The sequence below is a fragment of the Barbatula barbatula genome, assembly GCF_947034865.1.
Source record: "Barbatula barbatula genome assembly, chromosome: 14".
Taxonomy (NCBI): Eukaryota; Metazoa; Chordata; class Actinopteri; order Cypriniformes; family Nemacheilidae; genus Barbatula; species Barbatula barbatula.
In genome coordinates, this window is record NC_136777.1 from 10,367,924 (window position 1) to 10,387,756 (window position 19,833).

The 19,833-nt window shown below is 38.4% G+C and overlaps 3 protein-coding genes across 3 annotated transcripts; 1 reads left to right on the forward strand and 2 right to left on the reverse strand.

Annotated features, from left to right (window-relative positions):
* Positions 1 to 5,240: 5,240 nt before the first annotated feature.
* rab4a (RAB4a, member RAS oncogene family) lies at positions 5,241 to 11,754 on the forward strand. The gene is made up of 8 exons (XM_079472767.1): positions 5,241 to 5,390; positions 5,884 to 5,964; positions 6,053 to 6,167; positions 7,157 to 7,219; positions 7,459 to 7,613; positions 8,659 to 8,754; positions 8,849 to 8,993; positions 10,362 to 11,754. Exons 1-7 carry the CDS (start codon positions 5,375 to 5,377, stop codon positions 8,962 to 8,964), a joined length of 642 nt encoding a protein of 213 aa, XP_079328893.1. The 5' UTR covers positions 5,241 to 5,374; the 3' UTR covers positions 8,965 to 8,993; positions 10,362 to 11,754.
* Positions 11,366 to 15,271, reverse strand: ccsapb (centriole, cilia and spindle-associated protein b). The gene is made up of 4 exons (XM_079472766.1): positions 15,132 to 15,271; positions 14,248 to 14,532; positions 12,901 to 13,184; positions 11,366 to 12,830 (listed from the first exon to the last, which is right to left on the reverse strand). The coding sequence occupies exons 2-4, from the start codon at positions 14,513 to 14,515 to the stop codon at positions 12,648 to 12,650; spliced, it is 735 nt and encodes a 244-aa protein (XP_079328892.1). The 5' UTR covers positions 14,516 to 14,532; positions 15,132 to 15,271; the 3' UTR covers positions 11,366 to 12,647.
* Positions 15,272 to 15,762: 491 nt separating this feature from the next.
* acta1b (actin alpha 1, skeletal muscle b) lies at positions 15,763 to 19,246 on the reverse strand. Its single transcript, XM_079472807.1, has 7 exons — positions 18,293 to 19,246; positions 17,684 to 17,823; positions 17,269 to 17,593; positions 16,949 to 17,110; positions 16,586 to 16,777; positions 16,321 to 16,502; positions 15,763 to 16,214 (listed from the first exon to the last, which is right to left on the reverse strand). The coding sequence occupies exons 2-7, from the start codon at positions 17,810 to 17,812 to the stop codon at positions 16,071 to 16,073; spliced, it is 1,134 nt and encodes a 377-aa protein (XP_079328933.1). The 5' UTR covers positions 17,813 to 17,823; positions 18,293 to 19,246; the 3' UTR covers positions 15,763 to 16,070.
* Positions 19,247 to 19,833: the final 587 nt, after the last annotated feature.

Below are 19,833 nucleotides of genomic sequence, written 5' to 3' on the forward strand. Positions count from 1 at the left end.
CTGGAGACTGCTTAAAATAATATGACAAGTGCATGGAAAATTAAATTTCAATGGACAACATATGAATCACTCAATCTTACCTTCTGTTTCACATTCATATGGAGCAAAGAAGATGTGAAAATAAAACATGATATCAAGATGTGTAATTAAAATGGCTTGAAGTTGGAAATAAAAAAGATTTCATATAGTATTTCTTATCCAGATTCATCAAAAATGTGCAGCTCACAGGCATCTTACGATGATCGAGATTGTTGTGCATGGACTGCCACAAGCCTGCAGAAGTGTGCAATGGCTCATGATAACGATCCAGACATGTTCACAATGAGATAAGTCTGCTATTTCATATTCCACTTATCTGCCTTATCTACTGGAGCGGCTGTGCCTCCTTCCAGCCCTTTCTTTGCCAAAACACTGCACAATTTCAGCTCTTTCAGAAGGTGAATTTTTACGTTTTCATTTTTACCACGACATTCACTCTCAAAATTCAGGGCAGTGTTTATGATTTGGGCTACATGTGGAAAACATTCTATCTTGAAATGACGTGAAAGGGAGCATGGACTGGAAGTGCTATGTGGTAGACATTCCCCTTTTCTATTATCCCTGTTGTCTCAAAGGCACATTTTCCATCTTAATTTGTCCCTTCTGCTAGTCTCCTCTGTGCTCAACTCCATAACTTCTAATTGTCAATGACTGTATTTGCCCCTAGTATATAAAGTTTATAAAGATTGCTGTTTATTTTAGGTGCATTTCATTGTTGGTGGTTCAGGAAAAGAGTTCTGAGGTCATGTTAAGGTTGTTTATTAAATTATTTTTTTGAGAGGGGGCTTGTTTAGGACCTTTCAGTTTCAGCTGGTAACGCATGGAGCAACAAATGCCAAGGTTCAGTTTCCAGATAATTCACATACTCATGAAAGTCTATGCCTTTCATTCCTAAGTTGCTCTGAATAATAGTGTCTGCCAAATAAATGTAAGCGTATGACTTTGTACAATGGTATTCTGAGAAAGATGATCTAAGTCTCTGTATTTCTGGATTTAAGCTCTTCTTACAGATCTGTCACAGATAAAAGGTCCCCATGGAGACTCAAAAGGGTCATCAGAGACACAATTGATTTGTGAGCCTTGACAGCAGCTTAGTATTCAATTCAAGTTCTGATGAATACAACCACTTTCCTGAAGAGACATGCATTCTTATTGAACATATTGTCATAGATCAAGTCCATTTATCATGGAGTCCTTGGTCCTCCTGACAATCCCCAGACCATCAGAGAGAGAGAGAGAGAGAGAGAGAGAGAGAGAGAGAGAGAGAGAGAGAGAGAGAGAGAGAGAGAGAGAGAAAGAGAGAGAGAGAGAGAGAGAGCGAGAGAGAGAGCGAGAGAGCGAGAGAGCTGGATTGGTTGTGGAGTGTTTTAAGAATATTGGTGTCTAATACACCTTGTTTTGTAAAATGACGAAAGGGTCTATAACGACTGAATGCACAAACATAATTAATTTGATTTAATTTGGTCAATGTCATAAATCTGTTAACATCTGACAAGTATAGCTATTCATCCTTCATTTTACGTCATGATTTTATTCTCATTTTGCACATTTGTATCAATGTATGAATGTTGTCATTGCATTTATATTTTCTTGGGTAAAGATAAATAATAATTTTCATTGCCTTCAGTTATCTTCTGTTATCTTTCATTGCCTTCTGTTAACTATTACATTAGACGTGTTTCAGTTTTTTCATATCTATTTATTATGTCCAAAGCGACTACACAGCGCATTCAAGGTCTAAAGCCATGAAAGCTCTGCCAACTTAACTACAAGAACACTAAATAATTAAATATGGTAATGGGATGCCACAATAAAGAACTGATTTATGCCCTGTGTCTAAAAAATGAGTGTTTAACATCTTCCGAGCCAGAGTGTTGTAATTTACAGTGCGGTGTTTCCATAGAGTCTTCTAAAGATTCACAGTGACCCACAGAACACATGCCAAGTGATCCCAACTCTTCTTTTGTACCAGGTTAATGAACGCTGGAGCGACCAGAACCTTGCCAAATACCACCTCTCCGATCCCTCTATTTCAGCCCACCACTCTCTCTCTCTCTTGTTCTTCTGTCTACTGCCTCCCAGGCTGTCTGTCTCCAATAGTGATGTGCTGGGAACAATAGTGAACTCTTTGTACCATGAAGTGCTATAGAGGCAGGGCTGCGCGGAAAAATAGTGCTTTCATAAAAAAAACGTTAGAAATGTTAGTCAGTTTGATTAAGCATAGACAATCTGACAACTAGCTTACATGAATTAGTTTTTACCTTTAAATGAATGTGAGGTCCTGTTAAATGTTTGTTTGATGTAATGTGAGGAACAGCCGCAAAACTGTGACCTTTAGGATAAATGTCCAGCTCCCTTATACATATTACATCAGATTATTAGGTGAGTTTGTTTGTGTGGTGCAAACAATAGAAAGCTGTTCATAAATCACTTTTAAATGTGGGGCAGTGGAGGCCAAGATGGCTATTCTTGCCACCCATGGTTTTATATTTATCCAACGTCCGTTTCATAAACACTCTTCAGCGGTCAATAAATTGATTCAGACTCTATAATACTGTAGCAGTCAGGCATAGGCAAGCGTAGAGACCAACGACCAAGTATCAAAGCTTTATTCCATTAAAACAAACACATTCATATGAGACATATTACTGTCGGTCTGTCGGTCTGTCGGTCTGTCGGTCTGTCGGTCTGTCGGTCTGTCGGTCTGTCGGTCTGGCGGTCTGTCGGTCTGTCGGTCTGTCGGTCTGTCGGTCTGTCGGTCTGTCGGTCTGTCGGTCTGTCGGTCTGTCGGTCTGTCGGTCTGTCGGTCTGTCGGTCTGTCGGTCTGTCGGTCTGTCGGTCTCTGTCTCCCCACATCCGTGCTCCCCACATCCGTTAAAACAAAATTAACTGTTTTAATTTTGACTAAAACAGTTTTGACATCAGAGCACTCTTATATGAAAATAATTGATTGGATTGGAATCAGTACTCAGCTCTACAAAATGGCCAACAGATTTTCATATCCAACATGCATGCATCGCTCTCTGGAGACTCACTAAAGCTGAATGTCTGCTGAAGTATTTCTTCTTATTCACTGCAGTCTGTTGAGTCTCTGAGCAGCTCCTGCCTTTCCTGGACACAACACAACAGTATTATTCAGACTGGTTCAGATTTAGACTTTTCAACTCTGTTCCAGAGTTAAATCTTTAGTCCGCCTCAAAAAGGACACTGTACTATAGAGTAAACAGCCATTTAGCATGTTGGGTTTGAAAGATAGAAACACTGACACACTGATCACCAAATGAAAGCAGATCCAGTGAAAGCTCTCACTGTTATGGCGATGCATAACTCTGTGGTGTGTTTTCTCTCTCAATTTAAACTAACAAGCCATATGTTGTTCTGTGAAACACTGGGGGAAGAAACTGAATGAATCAGTCTGTGTCTATGAATTGAGTGGGTTGATTCCAAATATACTGTAGTGATTTATTATCAAACAACCTGCAGGGTAATTGAAAATGTACTTTGGCAAAACAAAGTGTTGCCGTATTTGTTGAAAACACGCAACGGTCCACAGCGTGCACACACATATGCATTTGGAAGCATAAGTACATCTGCAAAATCAAAATGGCTCACATAGCCTACTACTGTGCGTCTCATTACCGCAGTTAAACATGTCATCATGCCTTTATTGGAACATTCCAGAAAATAGTGCAAAACAGACTTAACAATGGCATTTCATATCGTGACAGCATTTGTGTCACGGTTTTGTGTTATCGCACATTCCCTGCCCGGAGGTTTAACCTGGCACAGATGCAAGCCCTTCTATCGTTGCTTTGAGCTGACAGAACCTCCCACATTTTAAAATAACATCCTGGTGCAGACAGTGCAATGACAATTTTAGATTTCAAGGACAGTCAACTTCCCTTCTTCCTGGTTACCATTGTGCTCTGGTGATAGCAGAGATCCTCTGGGATGAATTCAACCTCCCTTCTTCCATATACTATCAGTTTATAAATGTCTATGGCGAGAATGTATATCACTGCTTCTGAAACCTTGTATATTCATATTTTGTGATTGAATAGTTTTCTCCATTAATCATTATTAGTTACCCTTTTTCTTTGTCACTAGAAAAACTTACTATCTTACAAATATAAAGTAGTGCTTGTCAACTTTCTCAACACAGTATTGAATAATTTGAAAAGTACAGTGTCTTTTCCATTTCCTGAAAAACAGTGAATTTGGACATCCAAGGTTTTAGAAGGACAGCAATGAGATATATACAGTACATACAGATGATAGGTTGCCAGATATACCCACACACCTTAATGCATCATGTAATGACCACAGAACCATCTGGAGAAGATATGTGGTGGCTCATTCTGTAGGCAGCCTCATGCTTAGGGTTGACAAGATCTTAGAGTTTCAAGAAGAGTCTCAGCTGGAATCAACAGAAACTCTCTGACCCACTTTGTCTATTGATTTCAAATGAACTCTTTTATAAATGACTGGGAAGCAGGAAGTTATTAAGCCATTGAGCACTGACGAAACAAAACTAATTTATGTAAACCCCTTAGTTTCATATGCTCCATATTATGTTTGTGTGTAACAATCAGTCGTTGTCGGATGGTATGCAGTGTACAATTTACATCAGTTGCAAATAACTGCTGTCGGAGTTTCCATGACACATCCTTTCAAGTGCTCAATCTTGATCTTATTTAAAAGAGCTTTGATTTTTTTTCTAATTATTTAGATAGAACATCTTATTCTGTTGCAGTTATGTTACATCAATTTTACATGCAATTTTAATAAATGTTTACATTAAGGGACATTACAGTTCTACTTAATATAAATTATTACAATTGTTAAAAAGCTAAATAAAGAAAAATGACAACCAGATCAACCCTCTGAAATCTGGAAGAGATTATCATGATTTAGTGTGATTTTTACAGAACAGATGAGGTAGAAATGTAACTTACTATCCCCCCCAAGTGGCTGGTAGAAAGAAAAAATAGCTCCTAAATTTGCAGTCAGCACTTAGCAAATTAAAATGTATATGTTGTCCACAGTCCCTTTAAAATTTTCTCGAATACTATATGCAAAATTTGGAACCGAAACGTAAAATAATAATATCAAACTATTAATCAATCTAATCAAACTAGTAAGCAGCACATTAGTAATCTGGTTTTCAAAACGTTTTTGACTTTTATTTTGAAAATCTCAACAGGACGTAGCTATTCCACAAGCTTCCGCCAAGGATGCGCGAAACCCTCTAAGGGATTTCCCTCTATTTGATATCCTTGTTTATTTCCTTGACAGAGAAAAACATTAACAACAGACCATAAACACAGCGCCAGTCATGTCAGAGACATACGGTAGGGTGACTAATATTAATTTTCTCCTGCCATGCTTAATTTTAGCAGGTGTCCTGAGCTCCTTCATCACAATATTTGCTTACAGTGGCAGCCAGAGGAAAGCTCTCCCTGTCTGCCATATGTTTTATTTGTCGACGTTATTTCTCATTAATCTATGTACTTATTTATTTGTGGTCCCTCAGTAAGAACAATATAGTCATAAGCAAAGGATAATTACTATAAAATGTGTTTATTACGTTATTTATTTGGATGAAGCGAGTGTTTTAGTGTCTAGATGCCAGGTTATTGATACCCTGTGTTTGCATGCCCACCTTTAACATTCATAAGATGAATAGTGTTATGGCATCAGAGTAGTTTTGCACCATCCTCATGCATGAATTTGAGCTAAGCGTTTGCTAATATTCATACACTGCTGCTTTTAAGCCATCCTCATGTACTCTATTATAAGTAATTGTTTTTCATGTCTTTAATGTTTAACTTTTTTCCTCTCTAGATTTCCTGTTTAAGTTTCTTGTGATTGGGAATGCTGGAACTGGAAAATCATGTCTGCTGCACCAGTTTATAGAAAAAAGATGTCAGTGAATTTACTATCCCATTATCTCATTGTATAATTTTAAACACTTAACTAAATATATATAAATGTCTCTGACCTTTTTTTGTAGTCAAAGATGACTCGAATCACACTATTGGAGTTGAATTTGGCTCAAAGATTATCAGTGTGGTCAACAAATGTGTCAAACTCCAAATCTGGGACACAGCAGGACAGGAACGTTTCAGGTGTGCATGTGTCGTTTTTCTAGAAATGTGTGGCATATTTATCATGATTACAGTGAGATATGGAGTGTGATGATGATGTTCTAGATTTGGACTGGGAGCATTTGGGGGGTGATTTAACTTATTTTATAATACTTTGTACAGATTCATTTGTGCGCTATCGACACAGACTTAATTTGAACGGAATATTTGCCAGCATCATCCTCTTACAGCCACAATAGCCCCAGAGTAAAAATGTGCTTGAAAATATTTAAAAAATCTTAATACATTTTTTGTACCCTGGAGACTGAAGATAAAATGTTTCTTTTTTTGGATAGGAGAAACAATAGAAGCCATTATGTGATTAGCAAGATTGAAAATATTTATTGTTTGGTATGGTGACATACTAACAAACAAATCACAAGTATCAAACAAATCACAAGATTGCCTGAAGCGAATCATTATGAGATTGGTCTCTTCTTCAGTCAGCAATGAAAAATCTTTTGCACAGGAGCATCCTGCTGAGTTTTGTTTGCAGCTGGAACTATGTTTATTATGCATTAAATTGATTTGTGCTTTCAATTAAATTCATTCTGTTGTTTGCAGTTAATATTGTCGTTCATGTTCATTTCAGCATTACGAGGCCTAATATCCTGCGGCTGATTTGATGTAGTCATTTAAGTTAACAAATTCAAGAAAATGGAACGTACCAATTCTGTTAATGGTATTGTGAGCCAGTAGTAACATTCACTGTAACTGTTATTATTATTGGAACAATCCTGCTTTTGTGAGCAGATGTCATTTGACTTGTCATGTATATTTTTTACTAATACTGCCTAATAGCAGTAAGTACAGAGCAATGTGACTGATGTCTAATTTACTGTAATACAGATATATGAACGCAAAAACAGTTTCATGCCAAAATATTTATCTATAGATAAAATAGAATAATATTTGGACAAAATTTGTTGTAGTTTATTTCAGAGGTTTTAATGTAAGGATTTCTTCCTAAGGTCTGTAACACGCAGCTACTACAGAGGGGCAGCAGGGGCTCTTCTTGTTTATGACATCACCAGGTAAAGTCACATTTATGTTGTCCTCGGCAGTAATGTTTTGGAATTATATTGCTCTATTTAAAAATTGTTCGAGACAATTGGCCCATCATTTTTACCCTTCAAATATTTAATTAGACCATCACGTGTGCCTTGCCAACCCCTTGACTAGACAATGTGCACTTAGATCCATAAGTGCTTTCTGAAGCTAAAGCTGTATTGATTTCTCACACTTTGTCTCTTTGTCTGCCTCTGTATGTTAGCCGAGAAACATACAATGCTCTGACCAACTGGCTGACAGATGCCAGGATGCTGGCCAGCCAGAATATCGTGATCATACTGTGTGGAAATAAGAAAGATCTGGATGCTGATCGTGAAGTAACCTTTCTGGAGGCCTCACGCTTTGCTCAAGAAAATGGTAAGTTGTTTCATTACAATTGATCTTTATTAAACATTATAGCACAAGTATAAATATGTATCTATGTTTTTAAATTGTGTTTGGCAATTAATTTTTAACGCGCACAGTAACTGTGCTCTAAGAGTGCAAAAATGTATCTGATGTCATCCTGTAACTATGCCACAAGAGGTCGCTACAGGATAGCTGTAATAACAGGAAAGCTTGGCGCTGAGGGGCATCAATGAGTTTGTAGATTGGGTATTAATGTATTGACATTGTGTAAGGAATGTTTATGGGATCTTTAACGTGTTATACATGTGACAACACTGAAGAAATGACACTTTGCTATGATATAAAGAAGTGAATGTACAACTTGTATAACGGTGTAATTTTGCCACTCAACAAAGGGAGGGGATCATTCTCTGCTTCAGTATGTCACAGTACACAGCCGGCAGCACTCGTGCAGCCCCAGAGGATGATACTCCCACACCCATGCTTGACTGTAGGCAAGACACACTTGTCTTTGTACTCCTCACCTGGTAACACATGCTTGAAACAATCCGAACCAAATAAGTTTATCTTGGTTCCAGTAATCCATGTCCTTGGTCTGCTGGTCTTCAACAAACTGTTTGTGGGCTTTCTAGTGCATCATCTTTAGAAGAGTCTAACTTCTAGGAACGACAGCCATGCAGACCAATTTGATGCAGTGCGCGGCGTATGGTCTGAGCGCTGACAGGCTCCATCGGGGAGGGAAAATGGCTACCTCGGCCAAATTTGGACGTTTTCACTTAGGGGTGTATTCACTTTTGTTGCCAGCGGTTAAGACATTAATGGCTGTGTGTTGAGTTATTTTGAGGGGACAGCTAATTTACAGTGTTATACAAGCTGTAGACTCACAACTTTACATTGTAGCAATGTGTCATTTCTTCATTGTTGTCACATGATAAAGATACATTTTTAAAATAAAATATTTACAAAAATGTGAGGGGTGTACTCACTTCTGTGAGATACTGTAGGTGCGATCAGTATCAGTAATGTATTTAATTGTCGGTATCTTCTTTTCCAGAGCTCATGTTTTTGGAGACCAGTGCACTAACAGGGGAGAATGTGGAAGAAGCTTTTGTCCAGTGTGCTCGGAAAATCCTAAACAAAATAGAATCAGGTACAATACCAGTAGTACATGTGCTTTTTCACTTTTCACTTGTGCTTATGAAAAAGTTTGTAAACATAGCTACTCTTTTTGTGATGTCACCTAGGAGAACTGGATCCAGAGCGTATGGGTTCAGGAATCCAGTATGGAGATGCAGCGTTGCGGCAGCTGCGTTCTCCCAGACGGGCTCAAGCAGAGAGCGTGCAGGAGTGTGGCTGTTAGCACACATCCCCAGACAGATGACCAACCAGGTGAAGCTTCAGACACTTTTTTTCTCTACCTCATTCTAAAAATAGGGAGAATAGCTTTATTGTGCATAACTTCATATTCATACCGTTTCAAACACAATAAGATGTGTGTGTGTGCACTAAAAATAGCAGAAGTGCATTCAGATTTAATCGGAGACAGTTGTGCACTTTATCCGGGACGTCATTCCCTGCATATTAGATTTAAGTCGCTTGTTAAGTGTACTTAGTGGTTGCTTTCTGTTAGCACTGTTTTTGTCCTTTATTTAATAATTTAATTGTATCTTAAACATGTATTCTTTGGTTTATACAATAAAGTTGAAAGACAATTGAGAATAATGAATTTATGACTTCCTTATTTATAAAGAAATGGATTATTCATATTTATGTCCATATAAAATCTTAATAATTTTTTGGCTTTTAGTATGAATATGTTGGCCTTATGGATATCTATAAACTAGTGTGCTCCAAAACATTGATAAAATCTGCATATAAAAGATGCAAAACAGAACATTCAAAACAAAGTCTTTCACTTTTACCTAAATATATCGATTTTTAGGACATCAAAGTTTCTCAATTTAATCAAAGTTTTTGTCCTCTTCACACATTAAACAACGTCAATCCTTTCACTGTTGTCTGTAAAAGGATGTTGATAGGAGCTCCACACCATCTGTACTGTATTTGGCATGCTGTAGCTCTCCTCAAGATGGCTGCTATATTTGTCATTGACCACCCCCAAATGCTCATCAGATGTGCTCCTGCATGCCTTCTGTACGACTGACGATGACACAGCACCAGTGATCCACACATCAGTGATGCCTCTCCCTTCCACACACACACACACAAATGGTTCACCTTCTTCCACCCCTCAAGGGGAAAAACAACTGCTCCAAACCTTTTCACCCTCTGCCGAGGCTTATCAGTCAAATGCCACAGACCCACATGAGAAACAGCGTCAGGGGAATGGATATATTTAACTCCTGATAGTTCATGACCCTCCCAGACTCTTAGCACATCAGGTTTCTAAGGTTCCTTATATGGTGGCCTTGGAATGCGAGCTAGAAATAGAGATTCAAGGTGTCCGGGGAAGATTCGTGCTAATTGGGCAGCTACTTCCTGCTTACAGGCATAAAGAAGGGGTCTGCTGATTGGTTAGTCACATAAGACTTGGGGATTGCCTTGTTTGATCTTACATTAGTTGTGAAAAGGCACGTCGAAAGTCAAACTAAAGGTAGAAGAATTGATAACCTGTGAAAAGCCTTAATCAAAAATGACCCGTGGATAAAATTTCATTCCTAAAATCTAGCTGTTGTCTTTGTCAACAACCTAGCACATACACTCCATGTCTCATAGAAATCTTATGTCTGTCTCCAGGCAGGTTTCTCGAACACGAGGAAGATATCATTGAGGAGCGTGACGTAAGGCTCGTCATGGTGGACCGACTGTTTCCCTCAACTTACTTTTACTTCTGTTCAGACACGCCGGGGGGACACCCCTGGACTTCAGAAGGCTCTGGAAAATGTTTACTGTCCCATCGGGCCCACGCAAAGACATCTCTGGTACCCCAAAATCTAGAGGGTAGTTAAAAGAACCAAGCCCTTTACCCCAGATTACTGCACTGAGACCCTGCCCCATCTTTCCCTCTTACCTCTATGTAGATCTTGTGTAGAGATGAGATTATATTATCGCTATGGAGCATGTTTCCTGGTCGTAGTACTACTTTATCATAAATTACTAAACACAGCATATATATAAATATAGCTTAGACATAGAATTAATGCTCTTTCACGAGCAGCTGTAAATGTTACAATTGAAATTGTATTATGTGCATTTTTCTGCAAACATATCATTTTATTTTTCACCTTGTTTTATGACTGTTTTATGGAAAAAAAGTGGTTATTGACGTCAGTGTAAAGAAATCTTTGTTCTTGTGTTATGTAATTGAAAGTGCAAAATATAAGGGCCACTGCACACTCACCATCATAACATGCTGTAAACAGTTGTCGGTATCAACAGCTTTAAAGTCACAGTGTTACAGTGCTAAGTATTTATTGTAAAGCATTTTTAGTGCTGCAGTCGATTTATTAGGATGTTTTTTGGAATAACACTAATGTTGTGTTTAAAGCAATTCCTTCTTTTCAAAAGAAGATTGTGGTGTCCATTTTTTCTTAGAAAAACAATGCACAGTATATTTTGTTCTTTTGAATTCCATTCCTCATTCCTTTTACAATTTATTTTAAATGTACATAGACCTAACTGGAGAATGCATGGCATTATGTCTTTGTGTGAAGCATTTTTGGTTTTAAGAATTGGCCAGATTACACTGAATTGAATTGTTGTTGGATCAGTTTTTTTCCACAAACACACAATTGTGTTTTGAATGATGTTTGCTTTTATTGAGCAGTTTATTGAGTAAAGTACACCCCAACATATATAACTACAAGCCCTTTAAAACCTTAAAGGTAGAGAACTATGTAAATCTATCCCTAACTTCAAACACAAATACTTTTACACCTCTAATTTAAATAACATACTTTATTTTGTTGGTTAAGCCAGTTCACAAATTGTACACCAACCAACTTCCTTTAAAAAGTACAACCAGTTAAAAACAATGAGGACCACAACACATTTTGCTTCTTTTTAAATAACTTTTCATGGTCTCAAATGTTGTGGATTTTACAGGCAGACATAAACAGTGTCAACCTCAACTACAGATTATAAATCAGACAGTGAAATGGAAATCTGTCTTGTTGAACAAAAATAATGCATAAGTGGTATTATGGCATCATTACTGCTACAGTAAACAATTTTCACAAAATACTTTCAGAGCTTTGTGTGTCAGAATTGACCATGAAGATGCGTATTATAAACTGGCTTTACATTTGCTCATAAAATGAGTATCCTTCAATTACAGATACCAGACCAAATATGTAATACACCTATTTAAATAATTGTCATCTTTATCATTATTCCTGATTAATTCAAGATACCTGAGTGCCACCAAAAAACAAATGACACTAAATGTACGATGTGATTAAAAATGAACATACGTGAGAATTTCTAGAGATCCTTAAACATGATTTTCTCAGCAAATACTTGTGTAACTGCCTGGCTGCAAATGTGCAGCTTGCTTAAATAATGGGGACCTAATTTACTATTCACAAAGATTCACATTTGCGCAAATTACTTCAAAAGAATACAAAATATATTACTTAAATGAATCTTCAATATTAATACTCCACAAACAATTTACATAATACATAACATTTTGCACTCAGTAATTGTTTATTACTGACTAAATACAGATTTAAGAGTTTAAAGAGACAATGACAAGTCTCATGGCCTCCCAATCTTAGTATAAACAAAATCATGCACCAAGGCATGATTGTTTGACAGTTTGCCCTGCAGCATCGTTGGACTGTACTGTCAAATTTGATTTGTAGCCAACTGATATATATAACATCTCCATGGTGTAAATAAACCCCTAAAACGTGACAAAATGTAGTTTAATTTATTTCTGACCCATTTTGGAAGATGTCAGTGAGTTGGATAAAATGTGTTCTTCACAAGTCATCATTGAAAGTTCGAATGTTTCTGTGTTTTAAGCCTGAGTGGTTTAGATATTTACAGACATACTAAAAGTTTTTTTTAAAACCAGTTCTACCGAGACCTAGCAGAGAAGCAGCGCATGTACTCTGTCATCCAGGGGTTGTAATCCGGGACAATTTTAATCTCAAACTCGCTCTTTTCCAAGTCAGCGGATCTTGCTCTCTGCTTGTCAACTCTCCTCATTTGTTTTTCCACTTCCCGTCTGGTTTTTGCTCGCAAGGCTGACTCGTGAATCTAAAGAGAAGAAAAATCAAATGATATGCATAAAGCATGACATACAGTACTGTACTGATATAACACTCACCTCTGCGGTTGAGGCTGCAGGACCAACATTATGGGTTTTCCTGGAGGCCATATCTGTCTGCTTTTCTCCTGCACCATACAGTGCAAAAGGATGACGATTCTCTTTGTCTGTGTCTTTGGTGACATGAGGGTCTACCTTTGATCTTGTGCTTTTATGTGAGGAGAGGCATTTGGGCTTTGGTGTGTTTTTGGTACGCGTCTCAGTTTCCGGGATGAGAGCAGGAGAGCATTCTCTGCGTTTCTCTTCTTCAACAATTGGATTATTCTGCTCGGCATCTCGGGTAACTGGATGATAAAAGAGATTTGCATTCATTTATATATTTTAAATAATTTCAGTCACATGTTTTGACCAATGTACACCGAAACACATTAGGACACACACAGTAGGTGTATGTACACAACACTATATACACTGCTCAAAAAAATAAAGGGAACACCTGAATCACAATACATTAGATCTCAATGAACAAAATATCCAGATTAAATCTCTTCACTTACATACTTTGCATAACTTGCGAGAACAAAATAATGTGACAATGGTCAATGAAAGCTAAAATTATAAACACATTCAGGGCAGGAATTACAGTAAAATCACTGTTAACATTTTTTTATATTGGCTCATTCAACTTTTAAAGTTTTACCACAGTAACTCATAATGTTAGTCAGTAATGTGCATGGCCGTACGTGCCCATATGAACTCCCCGCAATGTCTGGGCGTACTCCTGATGAGATGGCACACGGTCTCCTGTGAAATCTCCTCTCAGACCTGGATCAGAGCATAAGTGAGCTCCTGGGCAGTCTATGGTGCTACTTAATGGCTTTGGATACATGAGATCCCAGAGGTTCTCGACTGAATTTAGGTCTGGGAAACGTGAGGGGCCAGTCAATGTCATCAATGCCTTCACCATCCAGAAACAGCCTAGAGATTCTAGCCGCATAAGGTCGGGTATTATCATGCACCAGGAGGGCTCTGCACTGCACCAGCATAAAATCTGACAATAGAGTTGAGGATTTCATCCCAATACTTCATAGCACGTGGCGGACCCTCTGAGAACGACCACCCTTGTTGTTGCCTTTCCAGTGTACCTGTTGTCACTTTTATTTGCACCAAAACATGTGAAAATGGTTCACAATCACTTATGCTTCCTTCCCGGGTAGTCCTGAGGGTTAACTGACTTGGTGTTGAGCGGTGATGATCAGGTGTTCCCTTTACTGTTTTGAGCAGTGTATGAAACATTCCTTTAAATCCTAACATCACAATACAGAGTTTCCTACTGTAGAATATGACATTTGTGAACAATTCAACCATAATGTTACGTTAATCATATCATGTTAGTTTTAAACGTACTTGTGACATGGATGGGTTCTGGTTCAACTACTGGGTTCTCATCCTGTGGCCTCTGAGGTTCAACTTTGTTACGACTGAGAGGAGTAGATTTACCACTGGACTCCGTTTCACTTCCCCATTCTCCCCAAAACCAAGGGTTGTGTGCCTGCTCCAACAGTCGTCTTGACAGTCTGTACTTCAGCAAATCCTCATAACATTTTGCGTAAGTGTCCCATTTTGGGTCTTTAAACCTCTTCGTGTATTCCGATCTAATTCGCTTTATCACCATATTTCACCGTGGATCGGCTGCAGAGAAATATAGAAATGTGTTCATCTATTAATGAAGCATTATCGGTCAGATATTTCCCAAAGCTCGCGCCAGACATTTAAACCAAAACACCATGGAAACAGAATTGTATGGCGCCGGAGAGAACCAATCACTGGCCAGCTGCGAGTGCCGCTCATTCGACACGCCCCTTCACGTTGACGCCCACATAAACAATGGCGTCATCTCCGAGCTCTCTGATGAATTGCTCGTAGGGTAATGATGAACTTATCTGGTTATTAGAATAATGCGTTTTATTGTTCAAAAGCAAGACAAAGAGGGGAAAGACAAATGCATCGAAATTTTCAAACGACCGTGTATCCGTCCATCGACAGAACAGAGAAACGACAGAGATAATCTTCACATTGCGCTCTCCTGCTTAATATCAGCGTTTGACGTGTAGACTGTGTGCACATAAATGACATCTACAGGGAGCGTCTGCAAATTCATCATTTATTAGTTATTGCTGATCATTACGTCGTATAGTATCTATAAGCAAGCGGTCGAATTTGAATTATGTTAATAGCAAGTTAACACTAATCTTTGCTATATGTCGACTAAAGAGTTTGTATTTACTTACCGTTTCTGATATGCGAATGTAAACAGATGGCGCTTGTCGTTTGCAGACGTTAATCTTGCCTTGCTTGAAAAGCAGAACGCTTTCGTTTTAGCTCCGCCCTGTGATGATGGAGGCGTTGGAAATCACTCGAATGTGTCAACAGGTGTTGTTGTGTTTGGGCATATTTGACATACAATAGAAAATCTATGATCCATCATCAATGAGGTGTTTAGCGCATGAGCACACATACAAGTTGGGAAGTTATACATATAATAATTATGTAGAAAATAATTTATAAAAAATAAGGGCACCAATAATATAACATGGATTTTACACATCTATATAAAACACCGTTTAATAATGTTTTAAATAATTCAATAAATTGAAATTTAGATCCCGTTCAAGCTGGGTCAATATGAGGTCAACTTTCACCGTTAGACATGTGGCGGGTTAAAAACTATTAAAACATGACCCTTGATTTGACTGATATTGAATTATGTTGTCTTCCTTTCAAGGTGACTTTGTTATGACATAATCTATTCAGTTTCAATTTACTGATATTGGTAATAATCTACTAAACTGTTGTGGATTGGCATCTTCATGAATTAAACATGTGTAAACCTCCTAAAAGATAGTTACTAAAACTATTCTTACTCGAATAAACAGATTTCTTTATGGGCACAAATCTTCATGAGTAATACAAATCGGATTTAGGAAGACACGTTTCATAAACCAAATACCAAATTATGGACTTTAATAAATTAATGACTATTTATGTACACAATAGTTTCATGTTAGATAACATGATACAATGGTCTTCTGGATCATGTGTTTATCCTAGCAACATGTTCATTGAGTAACACACGGGTACAAAATACATTTGTACCAGCACTGTCCAGTCAAGATGAATGTATTCTCCATTATTGCGTGATCCACAGCAAATAGATGCAGATGATGGATTTAGAAGCACTTGCGGTGGACAATGCTGGGGCCTGCTTCATCATATTCCTGTTTGGTAATCCACATCTGCTGGAAGGTGGACAGGGAAGCCAAGATGGAGCCACCGATCCATACGGAGTATTTACGCTCAGGTGGGGCAATGATCTGGAAAAAGGAAGATAGAAATCTTTGATTGGAGCATTCCGAGATCATTAAAGCAATCGTATTTAGATTAATGGGATTATTGTAGATGTAAGATTAGATGCATTACCTTGATCTTCATTGTGCTGGGGGCCAGGGCGGTGATCTCCTTCTGCATACGGTCAGCAATACCAGGGTACATGGTGGTACCACCAGACAAGACATTGTTGGCGTACAGGTCCTTCCTGATGTCAATGTCGCACTTCATGATGCTGTTGTAGGCGGTCTCATGAATTCCAGCGGATTCCATACCTGTTCAGAAACAGATTCTTTATTACAAAAGCCAAAACACTGTATGGGAAAACAAAACTATAATATTTTTTGTCTTTACGCACCAATGAAAGAAGGCTGGAAGAGGGTCTCTGGGCAACGGAAACGCTCGTTTCCAATGGTGATGACCTGGCCGTCGGGCAACTCGTAGCTCTTCTCCAGGGAGGAGGAAGACGCAGCAGTGGCCATCTCATTCTCAAAGTCCAGAGCCACGTAGCACAACTTCTCCTTAATGTCACGGACAATCTCACGCTCAGCTGTAACAAGAGATTTTGTTAGGTCATTTATTTGTAAAGTGCAAACAAATTACAAAGAAAAATGGAAAAGGATTTTCCCACATTTGAGGATAACGTGTAGGAAGTAAACTAAAGCAAGTAAAACTAAACCAAGAAACCAATATAAACAGAAAACATATATGATATTCTCACCAGTTGTGACAAAAGAATAGCCACGCTCTGTCAGGATCTTCATAAGGTAGTCGGTCAGATCGCGACCAGCCAGATCCAGACGCATGATGGCGTGGGGCAGAGCATAACCCTCATAGATTGGAACATTGTGGGAGACACCATCACCAGAGTCAAGCACAATACCTTAAATATAAAAGAACATTTAAAAAAAGCCTCATGTAAAATATAAATTAATATAAATAAAAATTAGTAAGCTGTAAAGCCTATAAAGCATATAAAGTCCAATATATACATTTTAACATATGAATCGAAGAATGTGGAGTGTTGTGAAAAGGACTCACCGGTGGTACGACCAGAAGCGTACAGTGACAGCACAGCCTGAATTGCCACATACATGGCTGGGACGTTGAAGGTCTCAAACATGATCTGGGTCATCTTCTCACGGTTAGCCTTGGGGTTAAGAGGGGCCTCAGTAAGCAGAGTTGGGTGCTCCTCGGGGGCAACACGCAGCTCATTGTAGAAAGTGTGGTGCCAGATCTTCTCCATATCGTCCCAGTTGGTAATGATGCCGTGCTCAATGGGGTACTTCAGTGTGAGGATACCCCTCTTGCTCTGAGCTTCATCTCCTACGTAGGAGTCCTTCTGACCCATACCCACCATGACACCCTAGAAGAAAAAACGTTTTTAGTGTTATAATAAATATATTTAGGTAAAAGGGATTTTTCAGTGGTGAATTTCAAATGTTGTTGGATGTACCTGGTGACGGGGGCGACCAACGATGGAGGGGAAGACAGCTCTGGGGGCATCATCACCAGCAAAGCCAGCCTTGACAAGGCCTGAACCGTTGTCGCACACAAGGGCGGTAGTCTCCTCGTCGTCGCACATCTTGGTGGTTGCTAAAGAAGCATATCATGAGAAATATTAAAGTGCACGGATTCCGGCAAAAAGTTAATCTACAACAATTAACTAATTTGCATAAAATGATAATACCTTACTTAACTTGGTAGCACTTATTTTACGGTCCTGTACTACTTTTTTTCACTTTGTACTTATTGTAAAGTATATTGTTGGGTAAGTACAGAGTACATACTATAAAATAAAGTGCAAACCCTCTTTAAAATGCAATGTAATCTTCAGCAATATAAAATAGTAATACACATATGAATAACAATATAACATCATCAGAGTCATGTTTTAAAGATGCTTTAAAGAACCATGCATGAGTTATGAAAATATTGTCAAAAAATACTTAGTTATCATAGTTCCATAGTTATCAGTATAACTTCAAATTAAAGTAGATAAATTGCATTTACCTTAATAAATAAACTTTGTAAAAACGTTGTACCACATTGCAGTTTATCTTACCTTTCTCTCACGAAGTCAGCGCACACTGAAACCTCTGCTGTATGCAGTAACGGAGTACAGACCCTCTGGAGCCCGACCACCTTATATACCATCCGCATTTCCCACACGCGCACCACTTAACATATGTATACGTTCAATTGGATTTTTCCCCAACCCTCTACCATATTAGGTTCTTGCGGGGTAAGCGTGGGGGGACTTGGAAGTAAAGCTGCGTGTCTCCCCCATCATTCCCAAGTTCGTAGAGAGCACGAGTGTCCTTAAATGGATTGATAGTCATCATTCCAATGCGCTTGAGCCGTATATGACCTCCTGTGGGCGGTGTCGATCGGACACCAGCAATTCCCCACGTGCTGCATATCGTAGTATGTTTCTCTCAGTTGTGAGAAAGCATTTTGGTCGATTTTTTCGTCGTGAATTTTTTATTTCAATATTCTTACATGCTTTGATTATGTTGCTGAAGTAGGTCTGAAAAATCGGACCGACGAAACGTTTTGTAGTCATTAAAAAAATCGCGTTACAGAAATGCCGTTTCAGGTAAGACGTCAATCATGTTCTTTGAGTTATGGATATGATATTCTGTGTTTTAATTTACTGAAGTAAGATAACTCATGATAACTCATAAAGTCATTATTAAATAATAACAATATAAGTTAAAGGTTCAGTTATTATTATTGACAATAAATCAGCGGTGTTAATAGAAAGTTAATTACTCGAGTGTTGCCTAATAAGTCCCGCCCCAAACGCACACGTGCGCGAACATTTGCTTTGCGATACTCTCAAAACAAGCCAAAAAAAGTCAATTGTATGTAGTCTGTCCTTTTATAGACAAGCATCTTCTATTTTTGACACTTGAGGCCTTGTGCCATCTGTTCACAACTCCACTGCAGCCGGTTTCCTCAGCAAATTAACCGGAGGGTGTTCAAATCAGCCTTCGGAATATTTCCATACGTCATCATTAATAGACTGCATATACTGCTGTCTTGTTTGATACCGGCATTTTTTGAAGATGCGTATTTTATTGACAGATTTAGTATGCCAAGCAAACGAAATATTTAACATTTTGTGTAGGTAAGCAATGTTTACAAGTAGAAATATGAACAATGAACAGATTAAAACAGACAAACTTTGAAATACGTGTATAAATCACTGTGTCGCGTCTTTTATGTACTTAGTATTCTGCGATGATTAAATACAGTATATAAATTACGTTTATATAATGTAGAGACACCGAGGTAAAGTGCTATTGGTCAGGAAGGCGTGTGGCCGCCCTTGATCTGCATTTTTTACTCCCCAAGAGCAAGACTCTGAGCTGATATGCTTCCATACTTAGATGTAAGATCTTACGTTTAGCGAGTCCTACAGTGGCCACACTTACTGGGCTGAGGCTAAACGCTTAGTTGCTGGGACAAACAAGGCAACGGTCAGGGCTAGAGATTTCATTGATTATAATCTACCTGGATTACCTGGTTATTTGGTCACGATGTGACAGTAGGGGTTATTAACACAGTATGAAGCGTTGAAAAGTTTTTAGATCGGACTAT

Coding starts and splice junctions, on each gene's coding strand:
- rab4a (XM_079472767.1), top strand. Junction 7,220..7,458: donor CTTGTTTATGACATCACCAG/GTAAAGTCACAT, acceptor TCTGTATGTTAG/CCGAGAAACATACAATGCTC. Junction 7,614..8,658: donor ACGCTTTGCTCAAGAAAATG/GTAAGTTGTTTC, acceptor CTTCTTTTCCAG/AGCTCATGTTTTTGGAGACC.
- ccsapb (XM_079472766.1), bottom strand. CDS start 14,515: ATGGTGATAAAGCGAATTAGATCGGAATACACGAAGAGGTTTAAAGAC. Junction 13,185..14,247: donor AGAACCCATCCATGTCACAA/GTACGTTTAAAA, acceptor TTTATCATCCAG/TTACCCGAGATGCCGAGCAG. Junction 12,831..12,900: donor CTGCAGCCTCAACCGCAGAG/GTGAGTGTTATA, acceptor TCTTCTCTTTAG/ATTCACGAGTCAGCCTTGCG.
- acta1b (XM_079472807.1), bottom strand. CDS start 17,812: ATGTGCGACGACGAGGAGACTACCGCCCTTGTGTGCGACAACGGTTCA. Junction 17,594..17,683: donor TTGGTCGCCCCCGTCACCAG/GTACATCCAACA, acceptor TTTTTCTTCTAG/GGTGTCATGGTGGGTATGGG. Junction 16,778..16,948: donor CTATTCTTTTGTCACAACTG/GTGAGAATATCA, acceptor CTCTTGTTACAG/CTGAGCGTGAGATTGTCCGT.